This window comes from Varroa jacobsoni, unplaced genomic scaffold (genome assembly GCF_002532875.2).
Source record: "Varroa jacobsoni isolate VJ856 unplaced genomic scaffold, vjacob_1.0 scaffold_1068, whole genome shotgun sequence".
Lineage (NCBI taxonomy): Eukaryota > Metazoa > Arthropoda > Arachnida > Mesostigmata > Varroidae > Varroa > Varroa jacobsoni.
In genome coordinates, this window is record NW_019213970.1 from 38,454 (window position 1) to 56,581 (window position 18,128).

The 18,128-nt window shown below is 40.6% G+C and overlaps 2 protein-coding genes and 1 long non-coding RNA gene across 13 annotated transcripts in view; 2 read left to right on the plus strand and 1 right to left on the minus strand.

Moving 5' to 3' along the window:
• LOC111266262 (uncharacterized) overlaps window positions 1-1,365 on the plus strand; it is an 11,003-nt gene extending 9,638 nt beyond the window's left edge. For 3 of the 4 annotated variants that reach the window (XR_002683982.2, XR_002683981.2, XR_002683983.2), the window contains 2 exons: window positions 425-662; window positions 929-1,365. This is a non-coding gene — a long non-coding RNA (uncharacterized LOC111266262). Of the gene's footprint in view, window positions 1-15; window positions 663-928 lie in introns of those variants that run through there. The other variant, XR_015313375.1, reaches the window with a different exon arrangement.
• Window positions 1,366-5,580: 4,215 nt separating this feature from the next.
• On the minus strand, window positions 5,581-9,511 carry LOC111266265 (uncharacterized). The gene has a single exon (XM_022843612.2). The coding sequence runs from the start codon at window positions 9,509-9,511 to the stop codon at window positions 8,924-8,926; it is 588 nt and encodes a 195-aa protein (XP_022699347.1). The 3' UTR covers window positions 5,581-8,923.
• A 125-nt stretch (window positions 9,512-9,636) lies between these two features.
• Window positions 9,637-18,128, plus strand: part of LOC111266264 (uncharacterized) — a 31,595-nt gene continuing 23,103 nt past the window's right edge. For 5 of the 8 annotated variants that reach the window (XR_002683985.2, XR_002683986.2, XR_015313377.1 and 2 more), the window contains exons 1-2: window positions 9,637-10,042; window positions 10,513-10,617. Coding sequence is in view for 1 of the 8 variants with exons in the window: in XM_022843610.2 (XP_022699345.1) it covers window positions 9,637-10,042; window positions 10,513-10,617 (511 nt within the window). In the remaining 7 variants the exon portion in view is untranslated. Of the gene's footprint in view, window positions 10,043-10,246; window positions 10,271-10,512; window positions 10,618-13,762; window positions 14,223-18,128 lie in introns of those variants that run through there. The other 3 variants (XR_015313378.1, XR_002683990.2, XR_002683988.2) reach the window with 3 other exon arrangements.

The following is an 18,128-nucleotide window of genomic DNA, read 5'->3' on the forward strand; positions in this document are numbered from 1 at the left end:
TTTGAATTTTCTTAGCACAAAGTCTACACAATTTATCTACATCAAGAAAGACCGCGTATGTCTGCGTAGTTTTGAATGTCACGCAATCGACACCTTAACGCGCGCCGCTTGAGTTTGGCCGATGCCAAACTGTACATTTTACTTGTGTAAAGAGAGTATTTCTTTCCGAAGCGAAAATTGTATGATGTGGTACTCGAGTGTTAATACTTATTGAACTTCCGAATTTTTATCACTAAAGTTAATAATCATAGTTAGTTCCAGGTCGTTAAGGTTTGTCGCCATAAACGGAGAACATTAAAATGATCTAGGGGGTAAGCAGCAATCTAAATGCTCAGTCCTATTTTGTTTGCTGGTAGAATTAACTGGTCCACTTCGCAGGCAGTCTGCTAACTGTACAGTCGATAATCGATGCACTTAACTGCAGAAAAAAACCAACCAGAGCGGCATAGTACGGTGAAAGCGGAGAAAAATGCCATTGTACAGAATCGAGAGATGGCATCGGCGATTCTGCTTCTTCGTTCATCGGGATAATGAATGGATGATACCCTGACAGTTCATGAACATGAGAAGACTAATCCAGGATCTTGTTATCGAATAAGAGTCGAGTCATGATGAATGTCCTGGTTAGAAGGTCAAGTAGCCACATGTCCGGTAAGCTTCAGGTGAGAGAACACCAGATTAAGCGGTGCATTTTTAGATGATATCTTAGCGGCCGAAATATTTCCGATGCTCAGAAGGCCAGCATTTATTGCAGATATAATAAATGCCGATGTGAAAGTCCCCTATAGGAACACACGCAGAAAAAGATAGCAATTCGAATCTAGAAAAGAAGACTTATGACGTAGAAATAATGCAATAAATATGCCAGCAGAGTTTTCATTCCAGAGTTTTGAGGAATCACCGGTATAAAGGTATAAATGTTTTTCAGGAGATGAAATATGGGAAGAGCGATGTCCTACGTTCTGCGGAAAATATCGAGTGAGCAAAAAGCTCAACCCCATTGGCTGACCGTTAATAACCATTGGGGAAGAGCGTTATTAAATGAAATTATCTCGTAGTCCTGTTATTGTTTTCAGTATTCTCAGTATTCATTTATGTATCCGACGTGAGATCGGTTTCAATAGAAGCCTAAAAATCTATTAGATAGACTATTGTTCATGCTTAAGCAAAAGCTCCGGATGCATTAAACGGCTCAAACTAACGAAGCCAATCTAATTATCATTTGACGAATATAAGCATCGCTCTCTTGTGTATAAAATAATTCGTGACTGACTTTGGCCTAATTAAATGATGTTTTAATTCAATTTTAGAAAGCAGAAAATCAATAAAACTCAAAGATAACTGGTCATTATAAGGAAATCCCAATACCTTTGATTTGATTTTCTAGTTACCCTGGAAGTACAAAAATACATACGTCTCAAAAATATACAAAGAAACAAAGGAACACTATAGTCGGAAAAACTCGACATATGCACCTTTATAAAATCCATGCCAATTGGAACTAGTACTAGCGTTTTATGTACGCATATATATGTACGTATCTATATAATGGAAGAATTCAGCGTCTATTATCAGGTGCAAAGAGGAAGTGCCTTTTCCCAGACAATGATCACTTAAATCACGAGTATATAATCGAGTTTTTTAACTCTTTATTACGTATTAGTTATTGTTTACTAAAATACGCTTTTGACATCGCTGCAGTAGATATTACTACCTTGGCAGAACAAAAGTAGATTTGTGTGTAATTATTAGTTATAGTTATTATATTTTATTATTAGTTCAATCATCACTTTTCTAGGTAGCGTTTCGGCCGAAAACGTAGAAATCATGCTGTTTGGTTCACTTTTATCGATCATGTAGAAACGCGATTGGCTACAAACGAGATTAAAATCTACTGCTCTCACTTATTTTTAATTTGAGCATATAGTCTTATTTCGTGTTTATGACGTCGGCCTACTGAAGATGAAAAGCAATTCTCGTGACATAAACAAATTATTTTCCGCTACTGTCACGAACAGCAGTCATACCATAAGCAGCAGTGATCACGGGCCTTTATGTTGTGCCAACCGAGCGATTCCTGTCATGACTTCATCATGTTGCTGGGTGTCGTGTCTAGACGATCATCCTCGTTATTTCGCTATTGTCATCGCCGTCCACGTTGTCGCCACTGCAGCAACCGTCGTCGCCTTCAAGTCCGACGTGCCTCGTCTCGCATCCCTGTGGCGCTGCACACGCGGGCCCTTCAATCGCTAAATTGGTGGCAAAAGCAGCGCCAGCCATAGCAGCCGCTTCGGCTGCAGTAGTGGAAATTGAAATGAAAAATAATGACAAAGTTGCCATCGTAATCAGACAAATAACGGCTATGGTCGCTGCGCCGCTGCTACTGTTGATGCTCGTGCCGGTAACAACGGGCACCAAACAGCACGTCAAGCGATATCGCTCTTAACGATCACAGACAGGTGGAGGGCCCGGCGAATATATATAGAAATACACATGCATATGGATATATATAGGGAGAAAGAGAGAGATAGGCAAGCAATGGCAACAATTTGACATAACAACAACTATAATTGTTATATATACTATACACCAGCGTTAACAGCAATGTGAGCGATAAGATCACGTCACATCCGGTGTGAAAATTCCGCCGCGAGCTGAGTCGTCACCCTTCAATGATGGCAACGCCAAAAAGAACTGTAACAGCAGCGCCATCTCCTGTCGTGTCGACAGCCACAATTTGGGGGAGGGGGGGAGAGGCACGATTTCTACTGGAACTTTCTATTGCACTTTACGATGCTACCTGATGTTTTTTGCTAATGTGTGCCATATGGATAAGTCTTTTCCAGTCAACCCTATTTGCCCCGTTCTTCATTGTTTCCTTGAAGCCCTCTTCGCTTCTCTCAGTAGGGAAGAAGACATCAGCATCGTCACCGATATTATTATTATTATTATTATGATTATTATCATGACCTTTAGTAGTAGAGCATCTTATGGCTTCTTTTTGCAAGAGAAGTAGAAAGGCATAGGTAGACACTGAAAGCCGGCCCGGTCAGCGATAGAAGTTTGTTTCAGGGAAATTCGCCGGCCTTTAGAAGAAGACCTAATAATCGTTTAGGTATGGATCGAGGTGTTGGCTGACGTTTTTTTGATGACGCTGAAAATATCTAAATAGCATTCGAATACAAAGTGCCAGCCGGAGTTGTGTGTAGATTTTCCGTCTACCTATATGTGGGGCACTGGCTTTCAATGGTAATTCCATTAAACGCAATTCGGCACGACAAGAAATTCATAAAACCTGTTTAAAAAATCGAGTATTTGTGGAATCAAAGCAGGGTTCGTTTAATGCCAGCTATTGGCTTTTAGTTGCGATAATTAGGAAAAAGATCAGCTTTTTTTTTAGCAGATGACAAAAAAAGTATTGAAGAAGAGCACGGTCGAAAAAACAGAACTCAAGGATAGAATAACATGAGAATTCCAACGAAACGGCAAAATGCAAAAATTTGCTTCTGTCAATGTGTAAAAACCTAATCCCTATCCTTAGATCAAGTCGTCGATGGGTGTTTTATCAATGTTAGTTTCGATTATTTCTTTAATATTTTCACGTGTTCCATTATACAGAATATGCTTTGTTTTTAAAACTGTATTCAATTAACAGCAGATATTTCAAGTTTTTTTTTTTCTGATTGTTATTCTTGTTTAACATAGCTATCATTCGCTGCGATTACAGCTCCAGCTTGGGACCTAAATTATTTTTATAATATTTTGTAATATATTATTATATGCTGATAGCAAGGCAGAGCTCTTCAAAACACAAAAAGAAAACCACAATTGCCAAAAAGCCTATAACGTGCAAAAAAAGTCCCAAAAAGACTAACCGTTGGAGGTTATTTGGGCGACCCAATCAGTAGTTGATATTCTTCTCTCTAAAACAACCGTTAATTTTAGTATAAAAATCCAGGTGTGTCAAAAATCTTTTTTTTTAGCCTCTTTGATAAATTTTTAAGCATATTATATCTAAAGCCGGTTGAAGATATTTCCTTGGTTTACTTCCGGAAAATCTTCCTCGGGCTCTTTCAGGTTCAGTAACCGCATGAAAACTGGCAATAACATAGGTCGTCGATCTTAATGTAGGTGCCGCACCCTAATATGCTAGCTACTTAAGTCGTTTTTCGATCTGAACCGCCGGCTAGAACGATTCGGTCTGCCATTTAATTTCGTTCTTTCTAAATTGATTCTTGGAGCGTCAATAAAATACAATGCGCTAATTTGTCGCTCACCCTCATCGGTCACGGATCGAGCTATTGTGGCAGGCTTTACAAACAGGGGTATAGTCGAAAGCAGGGTGAAAAGTTTTTACATTATCGATGACAGCCATTTTTTTGGCAATGTTTGTACACTGAACGAAGCTTAGAGTCGGAATATTCATTGGGTCAACCATTCAGAAGTAGTGCTCAGGATTCGGATTTCACTTATTAGTACCTAACGGAAGTTTAATAAAGTTCTTTCGAATTAATTATACTCCTTATTTTCATGCAAATTTGTTATGTGTTCGTTTGGGTGCTATTCTAAAGGCGACGGAAATGTATTGTTTGTCCTAGGCCTTTCTTGCAAATCATTCTCTTTCTAACTGCAACAGCGTTGATATGGCTTGCTCCAAAAAAGAAAAGGTGTTCCACAAAATATGTTGAGCCAATTTTGTTTTTAAAACCTTTAGCTGACCAGAATCCACACTGGCTGGCTGGGATCTATTGACCCCAATCAAATTTGATGCGTACGCTATGGTAAACCTCTGATATGGTCAACATTCTACTTTGGCCAATGGTAGCTGTCACATACTATACTGTTCTATGGTGGGATTTCGGTTGCTATAGCTTGGACACATCTAAAAATGATCTAGTGATCCGGAGAAGAGTTTTTGAGAGGCCAAATTAACGCACACCGATGGGGCCGAACGATACGTTGACAGTCAGTGTAACGTCGGATCCAACATCGACGACTAAACGGACGATACTGCCGAAATTCGGATCGACTAACGAATCTCGTTCCATCGCTGTTTGCCAACCCGAAATTTCGTTCAATCATATCACCAACTAGAAGTAGACGTGGTAGGCATTTACGGAGAAATAAGTCGTATTCACCTCCGCGTTCCTCACCTCACCAGACGAAGACCTACCTGACTATGTGTAGCACCTGTGGGAGCGGCATAAGAATGAGCGCGTTTTTTAACCTAACTGAAAAAAGGTAACCTTGCAAATCTGCTAGGGAAAACTTATTTTCCTGTTGTTTTGGAGACGGATACAAGAAATAGGTTGGCTTACAAACAATGTGTTTAGATCACAGCCATCTACCACCATTAAGGCTTCACTAAGTGCAGAAAAAAAAACATAGGGAATACGATCAAATGACAATGAACGAAATGTACAGATGATATGAATGAATTTTATAGTATATTTGAGCCAGCATCAAATAAAATTGAAATACACAGAATTATTTTCAAAATATACCATAAAGGAACAATGTACATAGTTTAGTAAGATATCCAAGAGAAATTTAGATAAACAATAATAAAAACTCTTATATTCTTTGAAACACACATAGCTTTATTTTTCTTTAAATTTCGCATTCAACCAGGAATACACTGGAATGGTTGTCACATTGTTTTTCATTTGTTTTTTCTTCGTTTTTTGTTAATAATAATAATAATAATAATTGCTAGTTACCAACGATAACAACAACAGCGACGGTAGAGGAGGCATCGCTCGCACACTTTTGCACGTTCCTGAACTTTTATATTTTACATAATGTGTAATTGGCAGTAGAACCGAAACTTGAAAATAGCATCTATCTATCTATCTCAACGAATTGGTAGTGTCCTTTTCGCATCTACAATCAGGTCTGTTAATAGCCTGGTCGTCCGTTAACATGCCGGACCAACTATCTGATGGCTATAGTGCAAGTAACGTTTGCATCGTTGGCCCTACAGAATATGCGCCTGATCGTCAATAAACAGTGCTATCTAGTTTAATTTATCATCGACACTCATAACACGTTTAGTAATTGCAGGACCTTTTTTGCGGTGAAGGAACAATTTACGATTACAGTTAGGGTAATGAGCCAAAGGTATTTTCTTTTTTGTCTTGTAGCATATTAGGATAGCGATGAGCGATAACAAAAACTAGCATCGCCAATTGTGCGGAATATAGACTAACTAATATATAGGACAAAAGTCCGGCCCTGCTACAACAAATGGTACACGCCTGCGTGAATGACTGCTTCGGCCTTAACGGGTCCTGACAAGATACCGGGACCAGCCCTACTTTTTGGCAGCGGACTTCTTCGTATGTTATAGTAATTTCTAGGTACGACTAGGCTGAGTGATTACACGCTGTATACCATACTCGGCAATGCTCATGATGTTCATATATATATATCGTATTTTACAATTTGTAAAATGATTGGGATCGGGTCAACTTTTACTACGCAATATAATAATAAACTACATAATAAGCCTGCCAATAAATGATATTCTCTTCCAGCAGACGGGTCCAGTTGAAACGGCTCATCAAGACCTGATATATAATAGGAAAGTACATAGAGTAACTGTGTACATGTGAACAGCAACTGACATCAACGGTACGTAACGTATGAGAATAAGAGTCAGCGATACTAATCGTATGATTTTCAACACCAGTCGTTATTGCGTTCTTCATGTAGACCAACAGACATATTATAGTAACGCACGCTTCATATTTCAATAGTGGCCTAATTGACTTGTGATGTTTACTTAAGGCTCCGTTTCAGATGAAGGGCCGTCTCACAGGGCAAAACACTCCAGATGCAGTCGGCACAATTATAGCAATTAAACTATGAGACAGTACTAATAACAACATAAAGATGATTGAGATAATTGCAAGCAATGTTATATGAAAGCTTACATAGACGTGTAACACGCATATCCGCGTATAAACACACACACGCACGCACGCGTACACATATATGTAGTGAAACATTGTCATGGGCGTCATAACCGAAACCTAAAGTCGTTTGCAGCGAAAGTAAGCCACGAGATATACTCTATCATCTTAACCGACGTCTAGAGATTTTCCAACGCTCGGGTCTCAGCATTTTGATGCGATGTTCGTTTTAGTCGATGTTACTTGTTCGGAAGTGACGAAATCGAATCGGGTCGTATCCTTTTAACCCCTCACGTATAATTTGCATTGTTTCTCATATCTGAGAACTCATTCTTGCATGGTAAATCTGCGACATGATCACTAGCCCAAGATATACTTAAATCGAGACAATGAAGGGAGCTGGGCGAATGGACCTTCGATTAGCGAATTAGTCAGAAAACGTTATCAAATCACTGCTCTATCCTTAACGGCTGTTTACCCTTGCTTCGATATACTTGAATTATCTGCGTGTATTTCGAATATAAAAAAAAATACATGCAGGGCATTTGAAGCATACAAACAATCGTCCCTTTTCAATTAGACTAGATTTGAAACATGAATTAAACATTGGCATTTAACAGCATCAATATATCTACTCATGAACATGTTTACAATCGGTACGGAAATGTACGTCATCGTAACGCTGTTGATGATCCAAATTGTCAACTGCAATAGTTTCTATGAAAAAAAGTAACTACGTCACTGAACGGGCTATAATTTAGCCTGTCTTTTGAAAAAAATAAGCAGCATTAGTTACCGCATCTCGTGGCCTATCGCACATACTGGACGCTGCGAACTTATGCAGTGTTAACAAAAACAAGTCACGCTCGCTTCTAACAATTCTCGGCAACAAAATACGGGTCGCTATTTATATGTCAAGAATACTCGTATCCAATGTATAATACATCACGCGAAAAAGACGAATGAAGGGTTCGGTCCTTGTTGAACGAACGGTCCGCAAAGCACTATAATACTCGCAGTAGATATAGGAAAAATCGCTCTTTTGTAGCATAAAAATGCGATAGAAAAAAATTACCGGAGTACTTTTATCATTGAAGTCGCTTGAAAACTAGCTGAAGCATCGATGAACTCCTACAATATATATAATGCCTGGACAGAAATAAATCAAATAGCGGCTAGATAATTGCGATAATCGAAAGGGAACGATTTACTCTTCTGCACGTCAATGAAGCTGGTCTTTTTGTGCCCTATCATATTGACCCTTGGCTGTACTAACGAGTCAGTCTATTAATACCTTTTATGAAAATATTAATGGTATCCAAATAACCTTTATCTTCGCATATACAGTATTGACATAAGTAAAACACTTATGTGGTCACTTAGATCAGTGGGAACAAAATCAAAATTGGTCACTGGTTTGACCTCATCGAACAATGGCGTGCATTGTTTTGCCAAACAATCGCGTCGACAGCCCTTGTTGTCCCTACAGGATGCCACACTACGTATAACGGGAATAAACATTTCATCCGAATATAGAATAATAAACGTATTGACTCACAATTTGTTTCACAAACAAATGCCGAGTGTTACTGCCGAAGGATCAAAACGTACGCAATACAGCATCAAAAATGCTATGATGCTCTTTTCAACGTCGCGTATAATAGCTTGTTCCTATAAGGACAAATGTGAACCATCGGCAGACATCTAGCAAACAGTATATTTGTTGCGCTATCCCTCAGCAGGTAGGGAAGGACGCGCGTATTCAAAATTGACGCTTAGCAATATCAGCATTGCAGGAAAAAAACCTATTCATCTATTGACGGGCTGAAGTATTAACGGATCGCTTAGCAGTAGCGCTTCTCGTCCGTACCAATGTTTGTCATCCAGTTCATTTTCGCTCAGTCGTGTCGCGCCATACGATAGTATAGGCGACTTCAACGTGTTTCCAGAACAGCCTTTACATAGAGGGGAAAATCCCATAACATTTCTCATTTGAACCCACGGTCAGATTACCAGCCATGATGTATAGGCTTGTTTGTCTTCATGTAGACTGGCACAGGCACGTAAACAGGTTTTTTGACTATAACATTCTTATAGATGGGTACCTCAACAGGCACATGGAATGGTTTTGGCACTGTGATCACTTTGTGCACCTTTACTGGGTAGTATTTGGGAATCTTAAGCGGCACAGGTATTGTGATGACTTTATCCACCGGCATACTACGATAGATCGTCACCGGATGATGCTTGAACACAGGATACGGTATGCCAAAGTTGACAAAATGATGCGAGAAGCTTGGCTTTGGTATGCCAATCATTTTATGATCCTTGACGAGCTTCGGGACCTTCCTCACAACGGGTACTTTGACAGGCACTGAAACAGGCTGAGGTACATGTACCACCTTCTTCACCGGATAGTACTTCGGGACAGAGACATGTTTCGCCACTGGCACTGGAACATATACAGGAATTACCTTATGAACGTATTTAATCATTTCGTCCGCTTTCCAGCTTCCATGGCTTGGGCCGCCATCACGGTGTCCAGCGTTTCCAACAGTGGCTACCGTTAACAACACCATCAAGACCACCCACATCATCGCTGTTGTTTCAACACACCAAAAACACTATAAAGCTGTTCCTCGAAGCCAAACAAACACAATGAAACACGAGTTTCCAATCCCGCAACAGCAACTCTGTATCTCGCGATGACTATCTTGACAAGATGCAAAATAACTGGCGGCTAATAATCGAACCAAGTTATGTGGAGAGAAGGGGAGGGTCTAGGCAAGACGTGCCACACAAAGAACATGTATACAACTGCAGTCACAATCGGCCATCGGCGACGACAGGCGACTGGCGTTGTTCCGCGTGCATTTACGAAGAAACTGCGACGGGAAACGCGGCGCAGGCCGTTTTCGTGTCCCGACAGCGTGCGGCCCTCGCCGGAAAAGAGGCCCGGGTGCTGGCCGGGAGAGAGAGAGAGAAAAGAGAAACTAAGAAGGGAGGACTTCTAGTAGAAAAAAAGTTAAGGGGTGCGCGTATGCTTAGCTACAACGAACTTCGACACCCCCGCAGCTTCCTAGCCACCCTGTTACACTTTACGGGAGCTAGCTATGTCAACAACACAGGTACAACAACTGACCAAGTTAGAGTCAAAATATAATATCCTCTCCGCTTGAATGATTATCATTAGCGTCCCAGTCAGCGTAGTATCGAACGACCCATCACCAGCTCATACCTCTTCACTGTGTATTACAATTTATCGGCTGAGGTAGCGCAGAATAGACGCTACTACTCAGCAGCAGCGGTATTAGTAATATTAAGAATAGAAGGTGCAACGTAACGAAAGATGCGAGGTAAAGAAAGCCAAAAAAATCTAATGCAGGTGAAAGATGATCAGAGTACCGGACATTATCACGACGTTCGATCTCATTCGGGCCAACGTCGCAAATGTTAGCTACTGCGAGTGCAGAGGATTCGTATCATAGATCTAAGTGCAATTGTACCTACAACAGGAGAGTAATTATATTAATATAGTACTTATTATGAGAAGCATACATCTATATATAACTGCACGATAAAGGTCAAAGTTTTTCAGGACTTTGGAATTCAGGATGTAATCATAGCATAGCGAAGCTGTTACACGATCCTGCCTTGTCCGGAGTATGGTGTCGTCGTTTGAGCCTCCAGGCTGACGCGTTGGGTAAGTATCTCAAGTATTGTTGTTATTAATGAACTTCCTATTTTTTTTCTATTATACCCATCATGCAGGTAGAATTATCACCTTATATAAATTAAAATAATCCTTACTAATTATTATATTATATTAGTAAGGATTATTTTTGTCGACGTTAATCGCTAATTTGTGAGGGACGATACTTTGATGTAAGCGTTTAAGCATCAGTACACATAGTCGTATTCGATTTACTTTGTGGCTATTTTTACGGGATTAGCTAGATTTACGGGAATGAGATTCACAATTTTGTTCAAAAAAGCGAGCCCGTATTAGACGACCAAAATTTAGAGAAACAAACTCGTTTTTTCCAAATTTCGGTTAACCTCAGCTAGACCCCACGATACCATACTACGATGGAGGTAGCGGATTTTTTTGTGTTAGTCATCGAAAAAGATAGAAAAATTATTTAGTAGATTTTAACATCTTTCTAATCAGGCCACCACAACGCCAAGGTGTCTTTGTGTTACCCCGGGGGAACACGCGCAGGTTTAGCTGACAGGTTTCAACCTAGACCCGAATTTTGAGCCAGAATTTGTTACAATGTCCCATCTTCTTGTGTTAGTAGAACTGTTTCGTTGTTCGAGCCATTCCATAACTTTTCTGAGCTATCGATGTTTTAGCATTTCAACCAATTACCGTGATTCAAACCTGCTACGTATGCAAAACTATGATTGAACAATTGCATTGGGGTCTAGAATTGGCCGGAAATTTATCGATGGAAAAAATTCCATTAGAAAAAAGAACGGCGAAGATACTGACCACCCAATTGTACGATTATACTCTAGTTTATCTGTAACGTATGTCCCATCTCTTTGATTCTATTGTTCCCATTATGCTACACCTGTCAATATGTTACCGTCAAGCTGACTTTGCCGTTATTCTGCTGTCGTAAGACGAAACAAACACACAAAATGGGGTTACATAGAAATATTAAAACCCTAATTTAGCAAATAATATAAAAACGTTGATATTTTTCAACTGGTTTTTTTCTGAAGGTGTCATCGTATTCGACTCTACGACAGGGGATGAAAAACATTTTTTTTTTTTGATAATATAATTTTTGTGAAAATTGCATGGATAGGATTGGCTAGAAATTAACAAACTTTTCTCGTGAAACAGTCTATAAATGATCAAGCTTTGTTAGGGATACTGCCCAAAAAATTGTTTTTCTCCCGACTGCATTAATGTCATTTAATATTTTTTAGGACAAGATGAGCTTTTCAGCGATGCTGTTATCGAGTTTTTACGTCTCGATAATAGCCTTTTTTAAAATAGGCATTCGTCGTATCGTGCGGCCGAATCAATAAAATTTCGGTTCAATGCAGATAACAGCATTTGTGTTAATTACCGTTCTTGAAATCCTAGAGTTACTTTACTAATAATTTACGTTAATCATAATAGTAGACCACACATGTATTGCGTTGCGTAGCGAAAACAGAGCAGCTCGTAGATAGTCCTTGTTTTTTCCAAAATACGATCATACAGAACTTCTCTTGTGACGTTGTGGTGAAGAACCTAAGTGTACATATGATTCCTGAACGTGAATTGTTTCCCTATAACGAAATCTGTTTGAAGTTACGCTCACCGTCACTAATTAGCCATGTAGCGTACCTCACCCCCCGGCTTTCGCTTTTTTCTTTAATTCTTCCCCATTCGTTGTATTTCGCCACGCTACGGACGGAGGTGACGGAGTCTCTCGTGCGTCGCCCCGTTACCGCGAGGCTGCCACTGTTCGTATGCAAACCGTCGTTTAATCTTCTTTAACGAGCCATATTATCTCGCTGTCGCTTCGTGCATTGTCCTACTGATATAGCTCAAGGGGTCGAATTTTTGCTAGGATGGCCAGTCTCTGTAGTCGAGGCACTAAATAGTCAACAATGTTCGCGTTTATTCGCCCTAGTGGGCAAATACTTGGAAACAATTTGAGTCGCCTTGTCTTAGCGCGCGCGGCATCGTCCTACGGCGGCGACGACAACAGCAGCAGCGAATACGATAGCCAGAGTGATCAGAGCCACTACTGACGCCAGGCTAACTTATCTCGCGAATTTTTGATGTAGCCAAGTACAATTTCCAACTTGAAAATAGATTTCTGTTCCTCGCTTTCGAGGATTTTCCAGAAAGAAAAGAAAGCAAAGTGGTTGTGGGGGTAGAAGCGACTCAAGTAGGAACGTCGTTTTCGTTGTCCCTATGAAAATTGATGATATTCCTACTGCAGCCGTTGGCGGATAAGGTATAGTGAAAATGGCTTCTGATACCGCAGCGTAGCTAACGCCGGTTATAACCACCAGCTGCAGGCAATTACGGGTGTTTGTACAAGAACTATAACGCTCAACTACGGCCGTAATCGTATGAAGTCTAGTGGCAGACATGGTCCTGACCGACCGCCATGGCCGAGCAGATGTTGCGTGCGAAGACTCTACGCGTTTGTCTGTATGCGTGTTGGTTTGTGTAGACATGCGTATAGCACTCCGTATCGATGTGATGTTGTACTTTCAACTTCAGTCGGGCAAACCGTTAAGCACATACACATCGGCGTTGCTACACACGTAAGCGGCAGACGGGTAAGTGGCGTATGCAGCGCCAGCAGCAACAGCGGTAGCATAAGTTACGGCAGGGATTAGTCTGAAAGGCCTCACGCCACTCCCTCCCTTTCTCCCTCCCTCCCTCCTACATAAAAACTGACGCAGACGATGCGCGATATTTCACAGTTTACTCAGATGTCATCAAACTGCTAAAATTGAAGTTCCGACAACTCCACTCGTCTTGGCAGTCGGTCTTGCCGGCGCGATCGAAGTTGCTTCTGCTTTCGACAGCCGCCGGCATTGATCAGGGCGAAGATGAAAAGACTAACATTGACGAAAACTATGATGATGGTGCTAGCCGATCCCTATGATACTAGTATTACAATAACTGTTAGTACCGCGATTATGCGTCGTCGTTGTCGGGCTGGCATCAAGTCGGAGACAGCTTGCCGGGAACGACCATGTTATGGTACAGAAGAGAGAATAGAACACGGACATACTACGGTCTTGCTAAACTGCCATCTCACATATGCCACTGTTCCCCCCCCCCCCCCCCCAAATGGAACAGAGCAGCTACGGCACGATCCAACCGATGCTGGTTATCCGTCGGCGCGATGAGCTGGTTCCGTAGCGAAACTATTTTGCCGAGGCGGCCAATGACAATGTTTTTGTCACTCGCTACTGATCGTAGACAATGACGTGACAGAAAAGTAGTCCGCTATTAACTGCTACCGTTGTTGTGGGAGATGATGACGGCTGCAAAGCAGACTACAATAACAAATCGGTACGGAGGAGTAGTCAATGGCAGCATGGATGACAGTGGCGCCATATCATATGTACGTGGCGCTATTATAGTTCTACTGGCACTCGTTCGTGAAACTCTCTACAAGTTGTTTTGAATTTTCTATCACAATTATCGAATCGTCGTCGTTGGATAGCGGCAATATTAGTACACTGATGGGATCAAGGGGTGATTCGTCCCATCGGTATCGCGTAACGTGAACGTATTCGTTAACACAGAAATCGGGTGAGCCATAGGATTTTAGACAGGTCAGGGAGTCGTGATTCATACTTGTAAAATAGCCGAAAATATACAAATGATTGCAATAAAGAACCGATTGAGCTGGACACTACATTTGTGATAAAGGTGCTCTATTTCTATATCTTTATAGTACTGGCGTACACCTAAAATGCAACGGCTGTAGTAATAAATAGTATGCTTATTTAAATGCTTTATTGATTAATGTCAGAGCACCTTATAGCATTGTGTTATCGGAATACAGGCAGTTAAATGAGAAAAAAAAACTAGGGTTCCTTTGAGTTGTATCACTAATCCTTGCAATCACTATCTCCGCTACTTTGACAGACATGGAATGAAGAACTTTATCAACAATATGACCTAGTGTTTCTCTTTATATGTTAATACGACCTAGTAAGTGTTAACTATATGCACGGTTCATTGACTATGGGAATCGGTGCTGTAGGACGCTGGAGTACCCAAACATCGTGAAGGCTCTTACGTAAGCCAGCTAGCTTCAGCTGTACGCTGCAGTGTTTTTTTTTTGCTTTTAGGGGAAGGGATCTTGCCTAGTGCTTATTACATCCGATCTAGAATGTGTCTCCTATGTGTGTACCAAATGGACCAGATCCATCAAGCTATATAAGCAAAGTCAAAACTGAATTACAAAGTCAAATTAAACATGAATTGACTAGGAGCCAAGCATGCAACTCTGCTCCAGCCCTACGAAACCTTTAGATTCGATTATAATTAAAGGTCCGGAAACTAGCAATCTGATGAACCCTCGAGAAAAAAATCTCTTGCTTCGAATCACGTGGCCGAAGGGGGTTGATGGCATGACAACATATCACTACCGGAATACTACTTTAACCTGAGAAAAGAAACAAGTCGTTCTTACCACTGAGATCTGACGCAAAAGAGCCACTGATACTTGGATAAGCGAGTTCAGGGGTTAGCTGGGTAGTTTGGTATGTGAGAACCACACTTTTAATGGATCCGTCAGCCACGCAGAGAGCGGCTATTATTACAGCTCATTGTAATTGAGCATTGGGAATCAAAAGAATCCGAATGGTTTTTGATATCAATGAGACTTTTGTAAATTTTTATGTGACAAGCTGCTTGCTACTTTTCATATAAATAACAGATTTTTTACCTACCCGAATAACAATTTTTGAAAAAATAATAGCGGTATTTTCACTTAACAGAAAATTACTTTAATAATTTATTACGTTACGTAAATATATTTATTATTCGCCATCACTCACTACGACCTTTTCCTACCTCTCAGTTAATTTATTTATTCTGCTTTCCGAGAAATGCTCATTTCATTCGGTGTTAAAAAGCTTAACCAGGCGTATCTGAGATGTTTTTCATTGTCAAATGTTTCAAAAATCTTGTCTTTCAAATATCAAAGGCTTGTCTAACACTGATACTCAGTGAAAAAAGTGATAGCTTACCAGCGCGAGATTTGTAGAATATGGTGGATGCAAAAGACCTTCCAATAAAGGTCTTGCAGAACGGCATCGGCCATTCTTACTATATATATATATACATAGCAAACAAAAAAAATGTATACATATATTTTTTTGAACCACTCTTTTGAAGAGAAGCTACCGTGTCCTCCGTACCTTTCCGTTTTTTTTCCGTTAGACAACCCGTTGACCGGCCAATTCACTGAGATCTATATAGACACTTATCGGCTGCCTTCTTTTTCGTAGACAGTTCCCAGTGGATAAGGCTTGCCCAGTTCCGCTATACGCAAATCGTAATCGTAATAAACACCTATTTTTTTCTATCTAAAGCCCGAATTTGATATAAAGTTCCATTTACCACACAATAAAGCGTCTTCTTTATTACGTAACGGGCTTTTGGAGAAGCGAGCACGTTTTTAAATGTATGTATAAAAATAAAGAATCACTGGCGAGATAAGAGTTTATGAAGATACCTGAATGCGATATTCGCTTGTTAAAATGTGTGTAATGTACTGTATTCGAGGGTCACAATCAATCAGCATCGGGTCGTATATAAGCCCCGGATTTTAGAGAACGTATTACGTTATACATTCCTAATTAGATAGGATTGAAAGATATTTAGCGGAAACATCGACATACTATTACGCAGGGCGTGCAGTTGGCCTTTGCTTAATCTATGAACTGCCAGCTTTACCTAATCACTGACAAAATAGTATTAAATTAATAATTCTCACATCCTATACATTTCTATCATAGTGAATTGTCTGCGTGGTGAACTCAAAAGCTTCTGATATCGTACTGTTTTAAGACCCAATACGAGACAATGGAATCAAATGACACCCGGCCCCGAACACAACACGGTAGCAAGTAACTCAAAATAAAATTGTCTGATGATGATCGCGATCGGAAATTTTTTTACATGCGTAGTGGCTGATTGCATGTGGTCACGTGCGCATCTGTGTATGACCGTTCCAGTTATTTACGTTACGTACTGTTCGTCCGACGTTCGTTCTGCTCGTTAGCTATTACGATCGTCGATGCCAATGTTGCCGTCCCGATGATGGCGCTGTTGTAGCGTCAGGGAGACCGCTTTCGAGATTGGCCGTAGACACATTTTTATGTAGTGCTGAAAGCCGGTCGTCTGAGGCAACGGTTAACGGCAGTAGCCAACGTGGAGCCCGAAATATTTGATTACTGCAGTCGATCGAATCATAATGAAACTTCTACCTCTGCTGCCCCTCATATGATCGTTGCTATTTTTGTCATAACATTGGTCAGCAAACTCAGTAAAAATAATCGAGTATTTCATTAAAGGGACCCATATACGTCAGGCAGAAGTCGTGCGGTCCATTTCATGGGGGTCAATTGTCGTGCCACGCTACGCTAAATTGAAGTGAACACGGAGTAATGTAACCGAGCGATTATTTGGTTATAGCGAACCGTAGTCAATGGGCTGTCCGACCGTTTTTTTCGCAATATATCATCAATAGATTAAACCTGTACTGAGATGGACCCAAGAAAACGCGAGCAGGATTAAGCCCGACTATTTTAATCTGTTTTAGTTAGCCCTTGCATTAGTTCTGCTAAGTATTGCTGTTCCGATGTGCCGACGCGGGTTAGCTTTGAATGTAATTGATACGCATAGGTTTACAGAAGAACTTCTGTCGAGCACTTCAAGCTTGCCTGATGCAGTTGTACGGCTGCGTTCTGCGACCGCTGACCGAATACGTCGTATTTTGATACACTGGAACTTGATCACGTTCTGTAACCTGACGCAAAACTGCTTTTGCTGTTCTCGTCGTTCGCAGCAAAACGTACAAGCCATTGTCGCGCACGGGTCTTTCTAAACTTGAACGAACGAGCTGAAGTTCATTGTGTGGCCAACGTATTTTCTAGACGAATAGCTTGACAGCAGTGTTTTTATTAGTTAGTAGTTTGAATGTTTATTTCATCAACACGCTCAGGAGTAACGATATTTCAGCATTACTCTAGTGCGCTGTGTATTTTTTTTTTTTATAACAGAAATCGTAACGGATATTTGGTTTAGATCGGATAAGTTATGTTGGTATTGCGGCAATATTAGGACATCTGGTACGCAATATCCAGTGCACACCCGTGAAAACGCGACATTTAACAAAACAACGAGCAATTATGCATAATAAGGCAACCTTTGAAATTGTATGTCTTGAAAACGAACGTTTTCCTGATGGCCATCACATTACAATGACGTACGGCTATTTTGAGCTTTCATCAGAGTGACTAGCCATGTGCTCCTGCAACGAAGGCCGATCAGAGATGTATTCGTTCATATATAGAGATTGCTTCTGTATTCGATTTGCTAAAATGCTTTTCTAGCCTCGTGGAACTTGTATATAGGATACTTGAGTTATAATAGTCCAAGGAAATTTATTTCCTAGCGTTACTCTGTTTGCTACTGCTGCGGGAGGGTGGACGGCAAGTGAACAA